This window comes from Priapulus caudatus, unplaced genomic scaffold (genome assembly GCF_000485595.1).
Source record: "Priapulus caudatus unplaced genomic scaffold, Priapulus_caudatus-5.0.1 Scaffold738, whole genome shotgun sequence".
NCBI lineage: Eukaryota > Metazoa > Priapulida > Priapulimorpha > Priapulimorphida > Priapulidae > Priapulus > Priapulus caudatus.
The window spans coordinates 51,506-67,470 of NW_014577799.1; the positions used below are offsets into that span (position 1 = coordinate 51,506).

Sequence of the window (15,965 nt, forward strand, 5' to 3'; positions counted from 1 at the left end):
ATAGTATATATATATATATATATATATATATATATATATATATATACACCCACATAGATGCAGGCTAGCCCGATTGATTACTGTCGTCTATCATTAGTTTCGTCATTCGTGTTGCATTTCGCAGTATTCAGGCATAACACACGTCGACGAAAAACAGTCTAACGAAGCCATTAGTTTTCCTCTATACCTTACATGCGCAACATTGATGGATGCTCGCGCACGCTGATATCTATACGCACACGCACGCACGCATAACCCTGCACGAATACAGACGCACGACGACACATGCGGACGCAGATGTACACGTACGTGGACCGAGAAGTGGTTGTGTGTGCGTACGTGCGGTGCGTGCCTGCACGCGTGCGTACGCGCTCGCGTGTGTGGGCACATTCGCGCACATCACCACTCGCGCGCAGGGGGAGAGTGGTGTCTAATGCCGCAGCCGCTACTGCTGCTGCTGCTGCTGCTGATGATGATGATGATGCCGCTGCTGTTGCTGATGAGGATGATGATGATGATGATGCCGCTACTGCTGCTGCTGCTGATGATGTTGATGATGATGCCGCTGCCGGCGATGGTCTCGCCGAGATCGATATACGTATACCTACCTATCCGCAGGACGAAGTTGTTGAACGACTGAGCGTTGATCGTGCACAGCGTCTCCTTCATCGCCATCGCGAACTCTGTGAGCTCCATGAGATGTTGCCAGCGCTCCGTCACCTGCGTCGTGTCCTACACACGTAAACGGCAGATAAGACTGGGCTGAAGGGGAGAACCGGTCGGGGGCGTTCCCAGTGTCACGGGTAAAGAATTTGCCATTTCCTAGTATCAAAACGCCATTCCTAGTTCTTTTACGTCCTAAAAATCTTGATTTAAAATTTACGTGGTATTTCCGGATTCCCACATAATTAAAATGGTCCATTCCCGCGTCCTGAAGATAATGCTTCCCATTCTAGATTGTCTACTTCCCCCCCCCCCTTAGGTGTAGTATTTTGTATGTATTTTCTTCTGTTTTGATACACGGATTATAACGTTACATAGGAAGCATTGGGCCGACGACACACAGTTGTTTCGTACTATTAGTGGTAGTGGTAGTGGTAGTGGTAGTGGGAGTGGTAGCCATGGGGAGCTTACACGAACAGTCCCTGTGCCAAATAAAGTTAATACCTATTGTAAAATGCTTTGGTCATAATTCCGTTGTATTGCTTCAATATATTAGTATTTGAATTTTGGTCCTTCAGGGTTGGGAAATTCAGTAGAGCCCCAAGCTTCAGGCACGCTAATTGTACGCTAAAGTGCCACTCCCTTACGTACAAGTGTCCACCCTTAAGGCACCCTTAATATTATGCCCTAAATATATATTATTATAAGTCCCACGCGTAAGGCACCCTTATTATTATTCATAAATGAAGTGTACGTCTGTATCGTTAAAAATTAAAATAATCAAACAACCTTTTGTGTATATATTCATCTTTCACGGTAAAATCAGCTCCGTGTACTGTCTATATTATCTCCATTTTTTTGCAATTATAACATGCCCGCCATATAGGTACTCCCTATACATCAGTCGAGTTAAATGAATGGGCAATTGTTTGTTACACCCATAAACACTGGCTTTTAATTTCGAACGCTGACTTCCTGTTCCAATTCCTGTTCTCCTAGCTGCCCATGACTTTTTAGTGCTGCATGCTTCTTCAATATTGGACACGCCTAGCTAATTTGCCTTCTAAGCTGATTTTGCCTTCTTCATTCGCACTTAAATAACGCCATCAATCATATATCCCGAGAAAGGTTAATTGTGCGTATAGGTTGTGCGTTTGTACTTGCTCATACTTGTTTGAAGTGCGCACAAAAATACTCGTGATTGGGTGTAATATTTCAAGCCGTCGGCCTATAGTAAGTATAACTAGAGCACTCGGAGAGGGCAGACCTCCGCCAAGGCAGCTCAATTCTCTCACTGTGAAAATTTTTATTAATAAATTAATTAAATAATTAATTGGGTCCGGATCACCACCAAAATGTCATCAATTCTAAGTTACCCCATTTCTGACCTATCCTGAAAATTTAATTAATTAATTAATTAATTAATTGGATCCGGATCACCACCAAAATGTAATCAATTCTAAGTTACCCCATTTCTGACCTATCATGAAAATTGCATTAATTAATTAATTAATTAATTGGATCCGGATCACCACCAAAATCTAATCAATCCTAAGTTAGCCCATTTCTATGGTGGCGCAGTGACGCCATAGCGATTTTCCGGTGATTAACAGTAGTTATATTTGTTTATTATCTTTTTTTAAATTTTTCATTTTTTATTTATAATTTAATAATAAAAAAAATATATAAATATAACGGAAAATCGCTATGGCGTCACTGGGCCACCGTACATTTCTGACCTATCCTAAAAAATTTATGACAATTCGTCCATAACTTTTTCAGTTAGGCTGTACACAAACAAATAAACGCCCAAACCCACAAATCAACAAACACACACCGGTGAAAACATAACCTCCTGCCAACCCTTTTGCGGAGGTAACTAGCGGTACAAGCTTCTCGTTTTCTCGAGAGATGACACCGCTGTCGCTCATCAAGAATTAGGATCAATGAGTTTACCGCCAGTAACAACAACCGCGCCGAGACGCAATTTTCGAGATAGGATTCTTTCTTCTTTCTTTTGGCAGTAGCATTGTCATGTTATTCACGATGGCAGTTACTGTAGCAGAAACGACAACACGTCCATTACCTCCTATAATTTTGTTGCGTTTTCTCCGAGTGCCGTGCACTTAAATACCTGCAGGGGCCCGTTGTCAGAAACAAATTAGTCTTAACATTAACCTTAACATTAACTTTTTCTCTTAGAGCGTTGACAGAAACTTCGTAAAGTTAAGAGAATTAAAAATGCTCGTAACTTTTGTCTTAACTTAAGAGATCCTAGACCCTCCCTTAACTTTAATATTAAGATGAAAATAACACATTTAGACTAAGAATTACAGTTATAGTGATATTATATTTTATATTAATGAGTAATATCATGTGTTTTTCCTGAAAAACACGTCAAAAACATTAATTATCTACCGATCGTAAAGCAAAACAAAAGTTTCAAAACATTTACAAATGGCGTATGGCATTTGTTCTCTTGTTTTAAATACTTTTGCACTGACCACACGACTCTCGCGTCTCGTGTTACGCAGCCGGCTGAAAGGGGTGATAGGATATGTTTACTAGGCACTTAACATATATTTTACGATATATTAAAGAATGATGCAAAAACCCTAAAAAGTGCCCTAACCCTAACCCTAACCCTAACCCTGACCCTAATTAAATTTAAAATATATGTTAAAATTAGAAGTGCCTAGTAAACATATCCTACCACCCCTTTCAGCCGGCTGCCGTGTTACAGTCTGAGAATTTGTCTGGTTGTACAGAATTATTATTACAATTATTTTGGAACCTTTTGAAACACCTTTGTAACCCATTAGCATATTTTGAGCCGTGTATGAATTTGAATTTTGTGATCGATTCTCATCCAATCAGCAGCCTCGTGATGAAGTTCCTGTTATCGTAAGTTTTCACTTAAGTAAGTTTAGTTACGATAGGTTTCTGTCAACGCTATTAACTTTTCTCTTAACATTAACATTAGTCTTAAAATTAATCGTAACTTTACGAAGTTTCTGCGCATGGAAAAGGATTTTAAATAAAAAAAACTGCGTTGCAAATGTATCACAAAATACTGCATTTGTTCCTTCTTCAGCCGACATTTCAGTGCGTGTGTTGGCGCGCGTGTGTGGGCGCGTTCGTGTGCGCGCGTGTGTGTGTGTGCGCGCGTGCGTGCGTGCGTGCGTGCGTGCGTGCGTGCGTGTGTGTGCGTGTGTGCGTACCTTCGGGCGTACACTAGAACACGCCCTAGCCCAATAATACACGAATTAATTGCCTATGTCACCCTGTCTGTATGTATAAACGTACCGTGCACTTTGCCGTGATAGAGCGTGCCATGCCGCTCGCCGCCATGTAGGTAGATCCTATCGTCTTTATCTTTGTGATGTTGTGAAACATCGGTTCGCTCAACAGCTGTGTGCGCCACAAGGGAAACGCAATAATACGGTTAGACAATGGAAAGCCGTGTTACTGAAGCCGTAAACGCACCAAATTAAACAGCTAACACGAACATTCTGCGGAAGTAGTTGCATACGCGTGCGCATGCACGCACCGACGTACGTACACACACACCCACACACACACACACACACACACACACACACACACACACACACACACACACACACACACACACACACACACACACACACACAACACGACACAGAACACACGCCACAGCTATCACAGTGGCGTAGACAGCTCCTCAGTTGTGGGGGGGGGATGATTTCGCTGTTACTTCCATCATAATGTATATGAAGAGTGTGGGCGAGTAGCGCACACCGCGAGCGCCTTGGCGCAAAGCCCTTAATGGATGGGGTGCAGGGGCAGAACCTTTGCCCGGGGTCCAGGGGGCAGAACCCTTGCCCGGGGTCCAGGGGGCGGAGCCCCCGGAAGCTCTTGGATTTTAGCAATTTAGAACCTTCACGATGGTCGTTTTTGTGGTAATTGAAAAAAATTGATATTGTAAGTGCAATTTTGTGAATTCGAGGGTAATTTTTTTCTTTGGATCCCAGAGGTTTAATAACACGCACCCCCCACCCCCACACACACAACCAGTGGCGGATCCAGAAGTGAATTCTAGGGTGGGGGGGCGAATCATGCGAGCTCAAGGGCACGAAGCGCGCACTGTGGGGAATTGTTAAAAAGTTGCAATCTAAAAGCAATCAATTTTGGACATCTTTATCATAGAATATCAGGATTTTTCCTCCTTCAGGGGGTGTCCCCCTCCTGTTTAGGGGGGGGGGGTCCAGGGGACCTCCCCCGGAAATTTTGTTTAAAGTAACACCTCTTCGATGCAATTTCCTGCACTATGAGGCAGCAATATTAAACAGTCCTCATCACAATAACATCACTGTTGAGTTGAGTATTTTTACCTTTGGGGACACCAAAGACTAAAATGCTTACTACCAAATCTGTGCTATACATGTACATGTTCTCACTGGGGTTGCCAGTGCAGACTTACCTAGGCTAAAATACCGTTACCCTGAAAATTCTAGGGGGGGGGCGACCGCCCCCTGCGCTACCGACCCCCCGTTGACAACTACAGCACTGGAATCATCTCCACCTGAAATTTTGATAAAACGTATATTTTACTGATAGTCCAGGACCTGGCTAAGATATGTATGCACATAATTTAGGAGAGGATATCTCAATTGTTATAGGCTAATATGACCCCAAGGAACAACTTGGGATGTGTACCAAAATCTCTATCCGGTGCGAACAGCCCGAAAATGACCACGCCCTTTTAAAAATGACCCTGCCTTTTTTCATCGGAAGTGCTACTACCGACATAGCTGTATCTTCTAAACCGTTGGAGCTACAGATATTTTGAGGTGCTCAAAATGTTCAGAATGGCCATTACATGTCTAGGGTGTCATAGAAGAGTGTAAAATTGGATATTTCACGGGAAAATGGCCAAGGTCAACTTATTACCATACAAACAACTAACTACCTACATACTGGAATTGCCATATATTTCTTAACTTAAACTTTCCGGACCTAGATCAGAGTTAGAACATTTGTGTCTTCTATAGAGAGCTTAAATGTTTCAAAGATCAGCAGGGAAATTGCCCAACAGCCAACAATACAACTTTTAACACCACATTAGTATCGGTACTGTTTATGTGTCACATAAACCAAGGTCAGGAACACGAAGAGTAACACAACAGAGTCCACGTATGAGGATGATGAGCAGTGTTCATTCAGTGATAGGGTTTTTACAACAATCACCTCCCTTGCATTTGCAGTACTTGCAACATTTGATCCCAGCTACCCTGCAGGGACACCCATTCTTGCGAGCACACTTGCCTCACGTGCAAGGATCTGGCAGGCCATCGGGTTTTGAGATGACAATCTCAGGGACTAATAAACTGCCCCTTCTTACAAAACCATAAGACTCGGCATTCATAATCAAAGTGGCATCTCTAAATGGGGCTTGGACCCACAGCTGCTGCTGGTGATAGGCTCTATGGATATGTTTGCTTCCATTAGTTGAGGTGCAAGTGGTTCTCTCAAAGTTCATCTTGAGGGCATTGCTATCAAATGCAGCGAGACGCAGGTCGTCAAATGTCTTCAGGTCTGTTGATGGTTTGAGACATTTGACCAAGAATGTTTTCGCCAGTTGTATTGCGCTTTCTGTTAGCTGTGGACAGTCGAAATTCAGGATCAGAGAGGAATTTTCCGGTTTGCGGACAGCGTTCAGGGCTCAAAGTTTAGTTGATACCTTGCTGGTTGTATCGCACCCAGTCAGCGCATGGAGTGCTGGGAGACACTTAGACAGCTCGTCTCCCAGCGCTATGCAGATATCGTGGAGTGGTAATATTGATATTTTCACTACTGAGTTGCGGATGAGACAGGTCTTGGAGGCCAAGATCTCTCCAATTGACTGTGATGTGGTATAACAGGCACACAAAGACATCTGTGTCACCTGATGACAGCATCATGGATGTAGCTCCTGACCGGTGACTTAGAATGTCCTGCACATGGAACATCATCCTGTCATCAGCTTCCTCATGTGTGCAGTTGAGCCAAGAAAATGGAGATGCACACCCAGCTGACACCATCCATGCCTGTGGTGATATACCAAGGTATAGAGGTTTGGTGCCTTGGTAATTGGTGGTGAGCCACTCAACATAGAATGCATGGAAAGCAGTTTTGCTGATGGAAGACGACCAAAAGTTCTCTAATACCACTGGCACATTTTGGTTCGGTGATATCGCATCAAGGACAACCATTTCTTTTGACTTTCCTCTTCTCTCCCTCTCTCCATTCTTGATGCTGTCCTCTCTGTAAGCGTCGAAAACGATGTGGATCTCATCAGTTGTGCCCAGCTTTGGTGACCATAGATGTCAAGGCAATAGCAAAGTCATGGAATGTCTTGACAGGCGGATCAAGCTTCTTTAACGGGACCTTTCTCACCAAGGCCATGAAGTCGATAACGATGGCGTGGGTGTGTGGGGAGGTTTCTGGCCATTTTTTATCTATCAGTGGGCACAACCTCATCAGCTCAGTCCCAAGTTGTGATTTGGCACTCTTCCTCAAGTAACCATCTTTGTCAACCAAGAAGAACGCAGAGTTAGTAATCTCATGCTGGAGTAGTTCTTCAACAGTGAACCCCCGGTGACACCCATACTCAATAAACATGAGAGCTTTGATTGTCTCATTTTTGATGTCTGCTTTGGGAGCCAAATTCAAGCTGGTCTTACTCTTAGAGGACCTAAACTTGATTTTGCTAATAGTTGAGTGTATCAATATCAACTTATTTCTGAGTCGATCATCGATAAATTTAGCACATGCAGCACTGCCCTCTTTGATACAGCGCAACAACTTGTCTACGTTTACGTCGGTCACAATTTCTCCAGTGAGAACATTCTTCAGCGCTACCTGGTCTTGTAGAGGGCTGCATACCTTCAGGAGATACTCCTCTATGTCTTGCACCATCCCAACTATCTTAGTTGCATTACTCGGGTTGAACTCGTGGTGAAGTAAGAGTTCTCTTTTGATATCATCCTTCATCTTCAGGTCAACGTACTGGTCTTTTTTATGCTTGATGATTCCCCACAGAGCAACGGCTTCCTTCTTCCTGGTGACCCCAATTATCCCCCAAACACTTTGGCAGGGCGGTTGTAGCGCTGCTCTAGCGCCTGGTCAAAGTGCACTCCACTGCCTTTCCTGGTGGTGTTCACGACAAATCCACCGTTCATGTAGCAGTCGTAGAGGTGTGGGAACTTCTTAGAGGAGTATGCACATAATTTAGGAGAGGATATATCAACTGTTATAAATATATGGCAATTCCAGTAAGTAGGTAGTTAGTTGTTTGTATGGTACTAAGTTGACCTAATGGTTTTTAGCCATTTTCTCGTGAAATATCAAATTTCACACTCTTCTATGACCCCCTAGGCATGTAATGGCCATTCTGAACATTTTGAGCACCTCAGAAAATCTGTAGCTCCAACGGTTTAGAAGATACAGCTATGTCGGTCGTAGCACTTTCGATGAAAAAGGGCGTGGTCATTTTCGGGCTGTTCGCCCCGGATAGAGATTTTGGCACACATCCCAAGCTGTTCCTTGGGGTCATATTAGCCAATAACAATTGAGATATTCTCTCCTAAATTATGTGCATACATATCTTAGCCAGGTCCTCTACTATGAGAAGTGAGAACCTTAAAACTGCAAAAGAATATGAGAAAAACAACCAGATTCGAACCAAATAGTGCATATTTTCACCCCTTATACAAAATCGGGAATATACTTCCGGTCGAGTCTCAGCACCCCCATCCCCCCTCCCAAAAAGTGAGACGAAATTGAATTTTCCCATTCAACCCCCCCTGAAAATTCAATATCCCAACTCTCAATAGGTCTATTCTAATTTTAAATAAAGCAAGGATTTAACTTTCGTGAGCAGTGATAAGACGTGATTTGGGGATTTTGAAAATGGGCAATGCGTCCAAAATTAACCGTCTGAGTTTCAGTAAAATAATGTCATTCTTGGAACGAATTACAGCCATTTTACATAAGATGTATGTCACGTTCCATTTCTGTAATAATTCATTAGGAGAGTATGAATAGCGATGACGGATTTGAAGATAAATATCCAGTATTTATTGTCTGTAAAATATTAAATTTTTTCCCATTTTCTTTCTGAAAGTAGGGGGTGATGAAAGCCACCCCACCTCAATAAGTGTGGGGAGATATACTCCCATCCCCCCGCTATCTACGCCCCTGTCAGATAAACTCAAATTTGACTTTTGATATGCATACAAATATTCATAATCATAATCTTTGTTAGCAGTACTCTACATGCGCCGCGGAACGATTTTTGAAGTGGGGGTGCTAAATTTGTTACGCTCGACAGTGGCCAATGCAGGATTTCGAGGAGGGTAGTAAGAAACATGCGGGGGTATGCGGGTCCTCCCCCAGAAAATTTTGAATCCCCCATTTTCCTTTTGAAAGTAGGGGGGGATGATTGTACACGCCATCCTCCCCCCCACGTCAATAAGTGGGGGGATGCATCCCCCCATCCCCCCCGCTATCTACGCCCCTGCACATACACACACACGCACGCACGCGCGCACACACACACACACTCACGCACGCACGCACGCACGCACACACACAAATGGTTGTGTTTTTCGCTGTCGTTTGACATTCTATATCCCGCACTAACTCCTAAGCGTGCTAACCCCTAAGCAGTAGCGGCAGATGATCAGAGCCGACGACCTGCCCCGCGCGTGTGCGTTCTCCCTAATTTAATAGCTACTACGATTCCATAGCCTGCGGGATGTGGTTGGGATGCCGATTTCATCATTTTTTCTGACCAATTCGCAGCTGGTTTATAGTATGAGACACGCACGCACGCACGCATAGGCGCCGTACTGATATTTTAAAAGGTCGGACGCTCGTCATCTCCCCACAACAAACACAATCGCTGCAAGTGGCATTATAACGAGACGCGATGACGTTGCACTAATATCTATATAAATTCTCTCGCTCCCTCCCTCCCTCCCTCCCTCCCTCCCTCTCTCTCTCTCTCTCTCTCTCTCTCTATATATATATATATATATATATATATATATGTATGTGTGTGTGTGTGCGTGCGTGCGTGCGTGCGTGCGTGCGTGCACGTGTGTGTATGTAATTTATATTAGCTATTAGGTATTATTAGCTCTTGAATATATCTATATATTATCAGGAGTTAATAATGACAAATTTGTCATTATTAACTCCTGATATTATGTATAGTATCATATATATATATTAGATATAGATCAGTGGATGACGTGGGCGTTACGCCATCACTATATGCGCGTGCGCACTCACAGCGTCATAATCGGATATCACTTCGTTCAGGAATCGAAGGCACTCTATTCCTTGATTGTTGGCTCCGTCCTCATTGTAGAAATCACTGAAGTTTGGCACGGAGGCAAACATGACCCCAACCTCGTCGTATGACTGTGCGTATAGTTCCTGTGCAAAAGAAAAATAATGTGCTTATTTATATATATAAATAATAAATAAAAATAAGAGCAGGAATTAAAGAGTGCGAGAGCTAAAGAAGATATCGAGAGAGAGAGAGAGAGAAAGAAATAAAGAAAGAAAGAAAGAAAGAGAAAGAGGAGCGTATTTAACGTTGGTTACATTTATTTCATACAGCATATACACCGCAAAGAAAACGATGCCGCACGCTATCACACACATTACAAATTCTCACAAAATAGATGGCGTTGCTTGCGATCTAGTCTATAGATCTTAATTTTAAAAGGGGATGGAAGCGAGGTTGTTTGCCGGATGCAGCAAACTGGGAAAAGTTAGCATTGCGTTCTTTTCCGCTGAATTATTAATTCGGCAAAATGTCGATGGCTAAACCCCAACCCGATTAAAACGTTGTCACAGCATGTCCTGACGTTTTTGCGCGTCTGCATCGTACACCATCCACGTAAAAAGCATTACTTAGATTGAGCAAGCAAAAATTGAGGTTGGAGAAAATGCTGGAAAACGTAGACGAACCAAATCGAAGTCTATTACTAACGAAATATTTCTTAGCGCGCTATGCAATGTGCAATAATTGTCTGGTTCTCCCGGTAGTAACATTGCATTTCTTCTTAACCCATTATCCTAAACACTCTTTTTTTAATAATCAAAATGTTTTCCAGTATTTGTGAAACGTGCTGTGAACAATCAATTGTGAATAAAAATTGAATGAAAAGAATGGCATAATTAAACGGTGTATCTGAATGTGTGTATTATAGCAGTAAACATGCTGAACAAATAGACGCTGCGGCCCTAATAATTGTAACCCTTAGCCATAAACCACGCACTAATAGTAACCCAAACCCTGGGGCCCGTTATTTAAAAACAAGATCAGTCTGTATCTAAATCTTTATAATTTTTAAATTTTTTTTACATAGACCAGACCACTCCGTATACATCGCGTACGAGAAACTTGTAGTTTTACCGTTTCTGTCAACGGCCTATGACAGAAAGTTAAGACAGTTAATTAAATTTGTTTCTGACAACGGGCCTCATGCCCCTACCTCTCATCCAAGCTCTAACCACATCTGCATAGCACGCAACGCGGTGCACCTACTCAACAACCTTACTATAATACCCCGTACATACTACAAAATTTGCTATGATATTAAACTGGCGCGCGCCAAATCGTAGTGTACAGACTGCATATTTGATCCTACATTAAATGAGTCATCAGTTCTCAGTTCAGCTCGCTACGTCACCCCGCAGACAGAAATTGTACAATTACGTGACCTAAATAAGGCTATGCGCATGCGTATTGCGATTTAGCTCCGGTTCTGGCGCGCGTGTTGTGTACATGCAGACACAGCTTGGTGCAGGATAACTTATCCCGGCCCTGGCTGGCCCTCCTTCATTTGCGAGGCCAACTTGGTGTGGGCCAGCGCGTATAGCGTGTACACACTGCAGAATAGCGGAATAGCAGAGTAGCGGAATAGCGTGTACACACTGCAAAAATTTGGCGCGCGCCCTGAATCGCACCAGTTCAATACCATATCAAATTTGCAGTCTGTACGGGGTATAAGATCGATGTACGCATCTCACATGTACAGACGAGAGCGCCCTCCTACCTCGTCCTCCTTCTTGGCACCTAGAAAGTGCGCGGCGACGTGTGTCGGCAGTAGATTGAAGACGAGGTCCTGGTTTTTGCGACGCATGCTCTCGACGACGGTGCGCTGTTCTGCGACCTGCGTCTTACGCAGGAACAGCTTGCGCGACATGATCTCGATCTGCGTGGAAACGTGAAGATGATGTGACTGTGCGGAATAAGTAGGGTGGTGAAGGGAGGGAGGGAGGGAGGAAGGGAGGGAAGGGAGGGAGGGAGGGAGGGAGGGAGGGAGGGAGGGAGGGAGGGAGGGAGGGAGGGAGGGAGGGAGGGAGGGAGGAGGAGGGAGGGAAGGCAGGTGAGAGAGGAGGTGAGGGAGCGGAGGGAGGGAAGAGGGAACGGGGAGGGAGGGAGGAGGGAGGCGAAGTAGGGAGGGGTAAGCACAACAGCGAGACATTCGGGAGACAACAGGTTGTGGTTTTGCGAACGTCGGGGAATAGCCTTCACGGCCTTGTTTGTGTGTGTGTGTGTGTGTGTGTGTGTTTGTGTGGTGTGTGTTGTGTGTGTGTGTGTGTGTGTGTGTGTGTATGTGTGTGTGGGTGCGTGCATGCGTGCGTGCGTCGCGTGCGTGTGGCGTTGTGTGGTGTGGTGCGCGTACGTGCGTTGCGTGCGTACGTGCGTGCGTGCGTGTATTCTGGGCAGGGACGCTGGATCAACCTTGTAACCAGTATCCACATTTCTCGGGGAGAGCAACTGCCCCTCGTGCTCCCATCCGCTAGCCACGGCTCTGCAGTATGTGTGCGTGTGCGCATGCACGTGTGTGTGTGTGTGTGTGGGTGTGTGTGTGTGTGTGTGTGTATGTGTGTGTGTGTGTGTGTGTGGTGTGTGTGTGTGTGTGGTTGTGTGTGTGTGTGTGTGTGGCGTGTGTCTGTGTGGCGTGCGTGCGTGTGTGTGTGTGTGCATGCAACGTGTGCGTGTGTCCGAGAAAGGACTATTCTATTCTCAAATGTAGATCTAGAATAGTGAGCGATACTCAACAACAAATAGCCAGCGTTGTATGTGCACGAAACATATCAGACCGATTGAGCACGCTGTCCAATCCTAACCCCCAACCACAAGAATAATAAGACAAACTCATAGACAAACATGTTACAGCAGATGAGTGATCTTTGCACTCTCCTGTAGATACAGGCGGTGTCTCACGCAGTGATCTGACATTCTCACCTTGTGTAAATCTCTCTCCGATCTTCACGCACACTAGGAGTAACTAGTTTAAGTACAGAATTACCAATCTCTCTCGTCTCTCTCTCTCTCTTCTCTTTTCTCTTTCTATATTAGTATATATATTATTATATATATATATATATACACATTTATTTATTTATTTATATATGAATTATATTGTATTACATGTAATAGCGGCGCAATTATTCTCGAAAACTTCTTTGATGCGAACGTCATTCGTTCGTGAGAACATTGTAAGGAAATTAATGAATATCATGATCAACTTATAATTAGGACGTTAATAGGAGTGAAACTCTCAATGGTTGCACGCTTCCGCCACCACAATAAAAAATTGTACACCGACACGTATAGCGACGACGATAATATAAGGAAATCACATATGGTAATTACAATAACTAATAAAGTAGGCCTAAGTGTAATCATATAGGCCATCGAATCAAAATGTCTTGCGTGTTCTAGGTGAACAAAAGATAGCACATGGCTGACAGCAGTAGAGATTTATCACAAAGCTTTACACAACGCAACATACACATTTCCCGCGTGCGTGCTTCTCTTTGCTAATGCGGCCCACATAGTGGCAATTGGGCGTTTGGCACTTTTTCGAGAGCAGACTACGTGTCTGTCTGCGCATGAGTAATTAAACTGATCGATCACGCAACTAACATGGCTGATCCGAGTATACGCGCATCGCGGTAGAAACTCAGAATCCCAGCAGTGCTATATTAGTAGGCGAATAATCACCGTATTATATCAAGACGCTTCTCTCCACCCCCTTATCTTTCTTATTTTATCGCTCCCTATATTTCTCTCTCTCTCTCTCTCTCTCTCTCTCTCTCTCTCTCTCTCTCCATATATAGGCATATATATATACATCTATAAACGATACTCGGATATTACGTATATCATGCGCTTGTGTTTGGCTTTATCGTCGTTGTAATGCCTGATCGACGATGATCCGCCATTAATAGGTAGTTAGGTTGACATTATTGTGTAATGGTGACGCTCACGCGAGTGCACGAGGTATCGAATTGTATGTTGCGTGACGCCATGCAGCATGTGGTGTCTGCGCCATCATGTTATATACGAATGCAATCATTGGGTGGATCATTGCACGTAGATACCACGTTTTACCGCATAAATGAACGCACCCCGGCCGTATCTGTACTTAGATTTCCATTCAGGTAAAATGACAACAATCACCCCCTAGTGTGACCGTGGCCATAAGCGGAAACAAGAATCGCCTAGTCTGACAACGGCTTTAAACAACTGAAAGATGTCACTGTTACCCGGAATGTACGCCTCACTGCTTTGTATACTTGCAGGTTTATGCAAGTTTATGTCCATTCAGCGAAGACAGCGCAAGGGTAATATTGTTAGCGCGCACGCGTAACGCATGTATATACCTACATATATTATGACTATGCATTCAAAGCAATACAGGAAGAAATTTTCAACATACACGTGTAAAGCGTGTATACGTGTCTATTCGGGTAAATCAACGAAAGACTAATACTGTTAAGCCCGGCGCACACGTGAGTAATTTTACTCAAGTAAAGTGATGCATGCGTCAAAATACTCACGAGAAATATCTTCAGCGTCCGCCGCACACGTGAGTAAAATTACTCAAGGTATAAGTGGTAATGCAGATCACGTGACTGTGCGCAGCCAATACTGGGCGCACAATGATTTAAACGCATGCGCTGTGAGTACCAGTGTTGAGTAAATTTACGCAGCTAGCGCGCACACGTTGAGTATTTTGACGCATGAGTCAAAATTTATCAAACATGTTTGATATTGAGTTTCTTGATGCATGCGTCCGAAAACGCAACGAAAATCCGGCGCACACGTGAGTATTTTGACGCATGCATTATTTTACTTGAGTAAAGTTACTCACGTAGCACGCACGCACGCATGCACGTACATGCGTGTACGAATACTTACATGTCTGTTCAGGTAAAGCACGGCAATTACGACCACCACCATCATGAAGCTAACGCTGTATTTGGTGCCGACAAAGAGTTTTGGTCTGCAGCCATAAAACACGCACATAGAAGAAGCTATCGTCACCGATATTAAACGGTAGAATTTCAGACTTTAGATTAAAAGTTGCTATTATTATTTATACCGCATTTTATCGATAATTGTGAAATAGCTTCCCGTTATATATTAGCTGATAGTCATATTCAACAACACTTGGGTTGCCAGCCGTTTCGCATGATGTCTTATAAGAGACACTAGCTGCCAGATGATGAAGCAGAACAGGACAAGCAGACACAGGGTGAACATCCAATAACGAGCAACAGTGACATAACGTATAGCATAAATCAGATAATCCTGGTATAGCTAACAATACACTTTCAACAATACAGTGTGTATTGTTGAAGACCTTCTAACAATACACTGTGTATTGTAGTAGGTACCTATGAGCTTTCAACAATACAGTGTGTATTGTTGAAGACCTTCTAACAATACACTGTGTATTGTAGTAGGTACCTAACAACTGTGCATTTAAATTCAATTTCATTTTCTATAAATTCAATAAAATCAATAAAATAATTTCAATAAATTCATTTAAATAAATGTCAATTTCAAGTTTACAAATCAAAAAGTAAACTAATTAAAAAAAGAAAAGAAAAACAGTGTATTGTTAGAAGGTGTTCAACAATAAACAGTGTATTGTTGAAAGCTCATAGGTACCTACTACAATACACAGTGTATTGTTAGAAGGTGTTCAACAATACACAGTGTATTGTTGAAAGCTCATAGGTACCTACTACAATACACAGTGTATTGTTAGAAGGTCTTCAACAATACACAGTGTATTGTTGAAAGCTCATAGGTACCTACTACAATACACAGTGTATTGTTAGAAGGTCTTCAACAATACACAGTGTATTGTTGAAAGCTCATAGGTACCTACTACAATACACAGTGTATTGTTAGAAGGTCTTCAACAATACACAGTGTATTGTTGAAAGCTCATAGG

The 15,965-nt window shown here is 43.3% G+C and overlaps 1 protein-coding gene across 1 annotated transcript in view; it reads right to left on the reverse strand.

Annotated features, from left to right (window-relative positions):
- Positions 1-15,965, reverse strand: part of LOC106813194 (adenylate cyclase type 3-like) — a 22,366-nt gene that overhangs the window by 1,779 nt on the left and 4,622 nt on the right. Inside the window, exons 2-6 of the mRNA XM_014817261.1 lie at positions 14,921-15,005; positions 11,760-11,918; positions 9,982-10,128; positions 3,970-4,074; positions 609-732 (exon numbers count right to left, since the gene is read on the reverse strand). Coding sequence (XP_014672747.1) covers positions 609-732; positions 3,970-4,074; positions 9,982-10,128; positions 11,760-11,918; positions 14,921-15,005 — 620 coding nt within the window. The remainder of the gene's footprint in view (positions 1-608; positions 733-3,969; positions 4,075-9,981; positions 10,129-11,759; positions 11,919-14,920; positions 15,006-15,965) is intronic.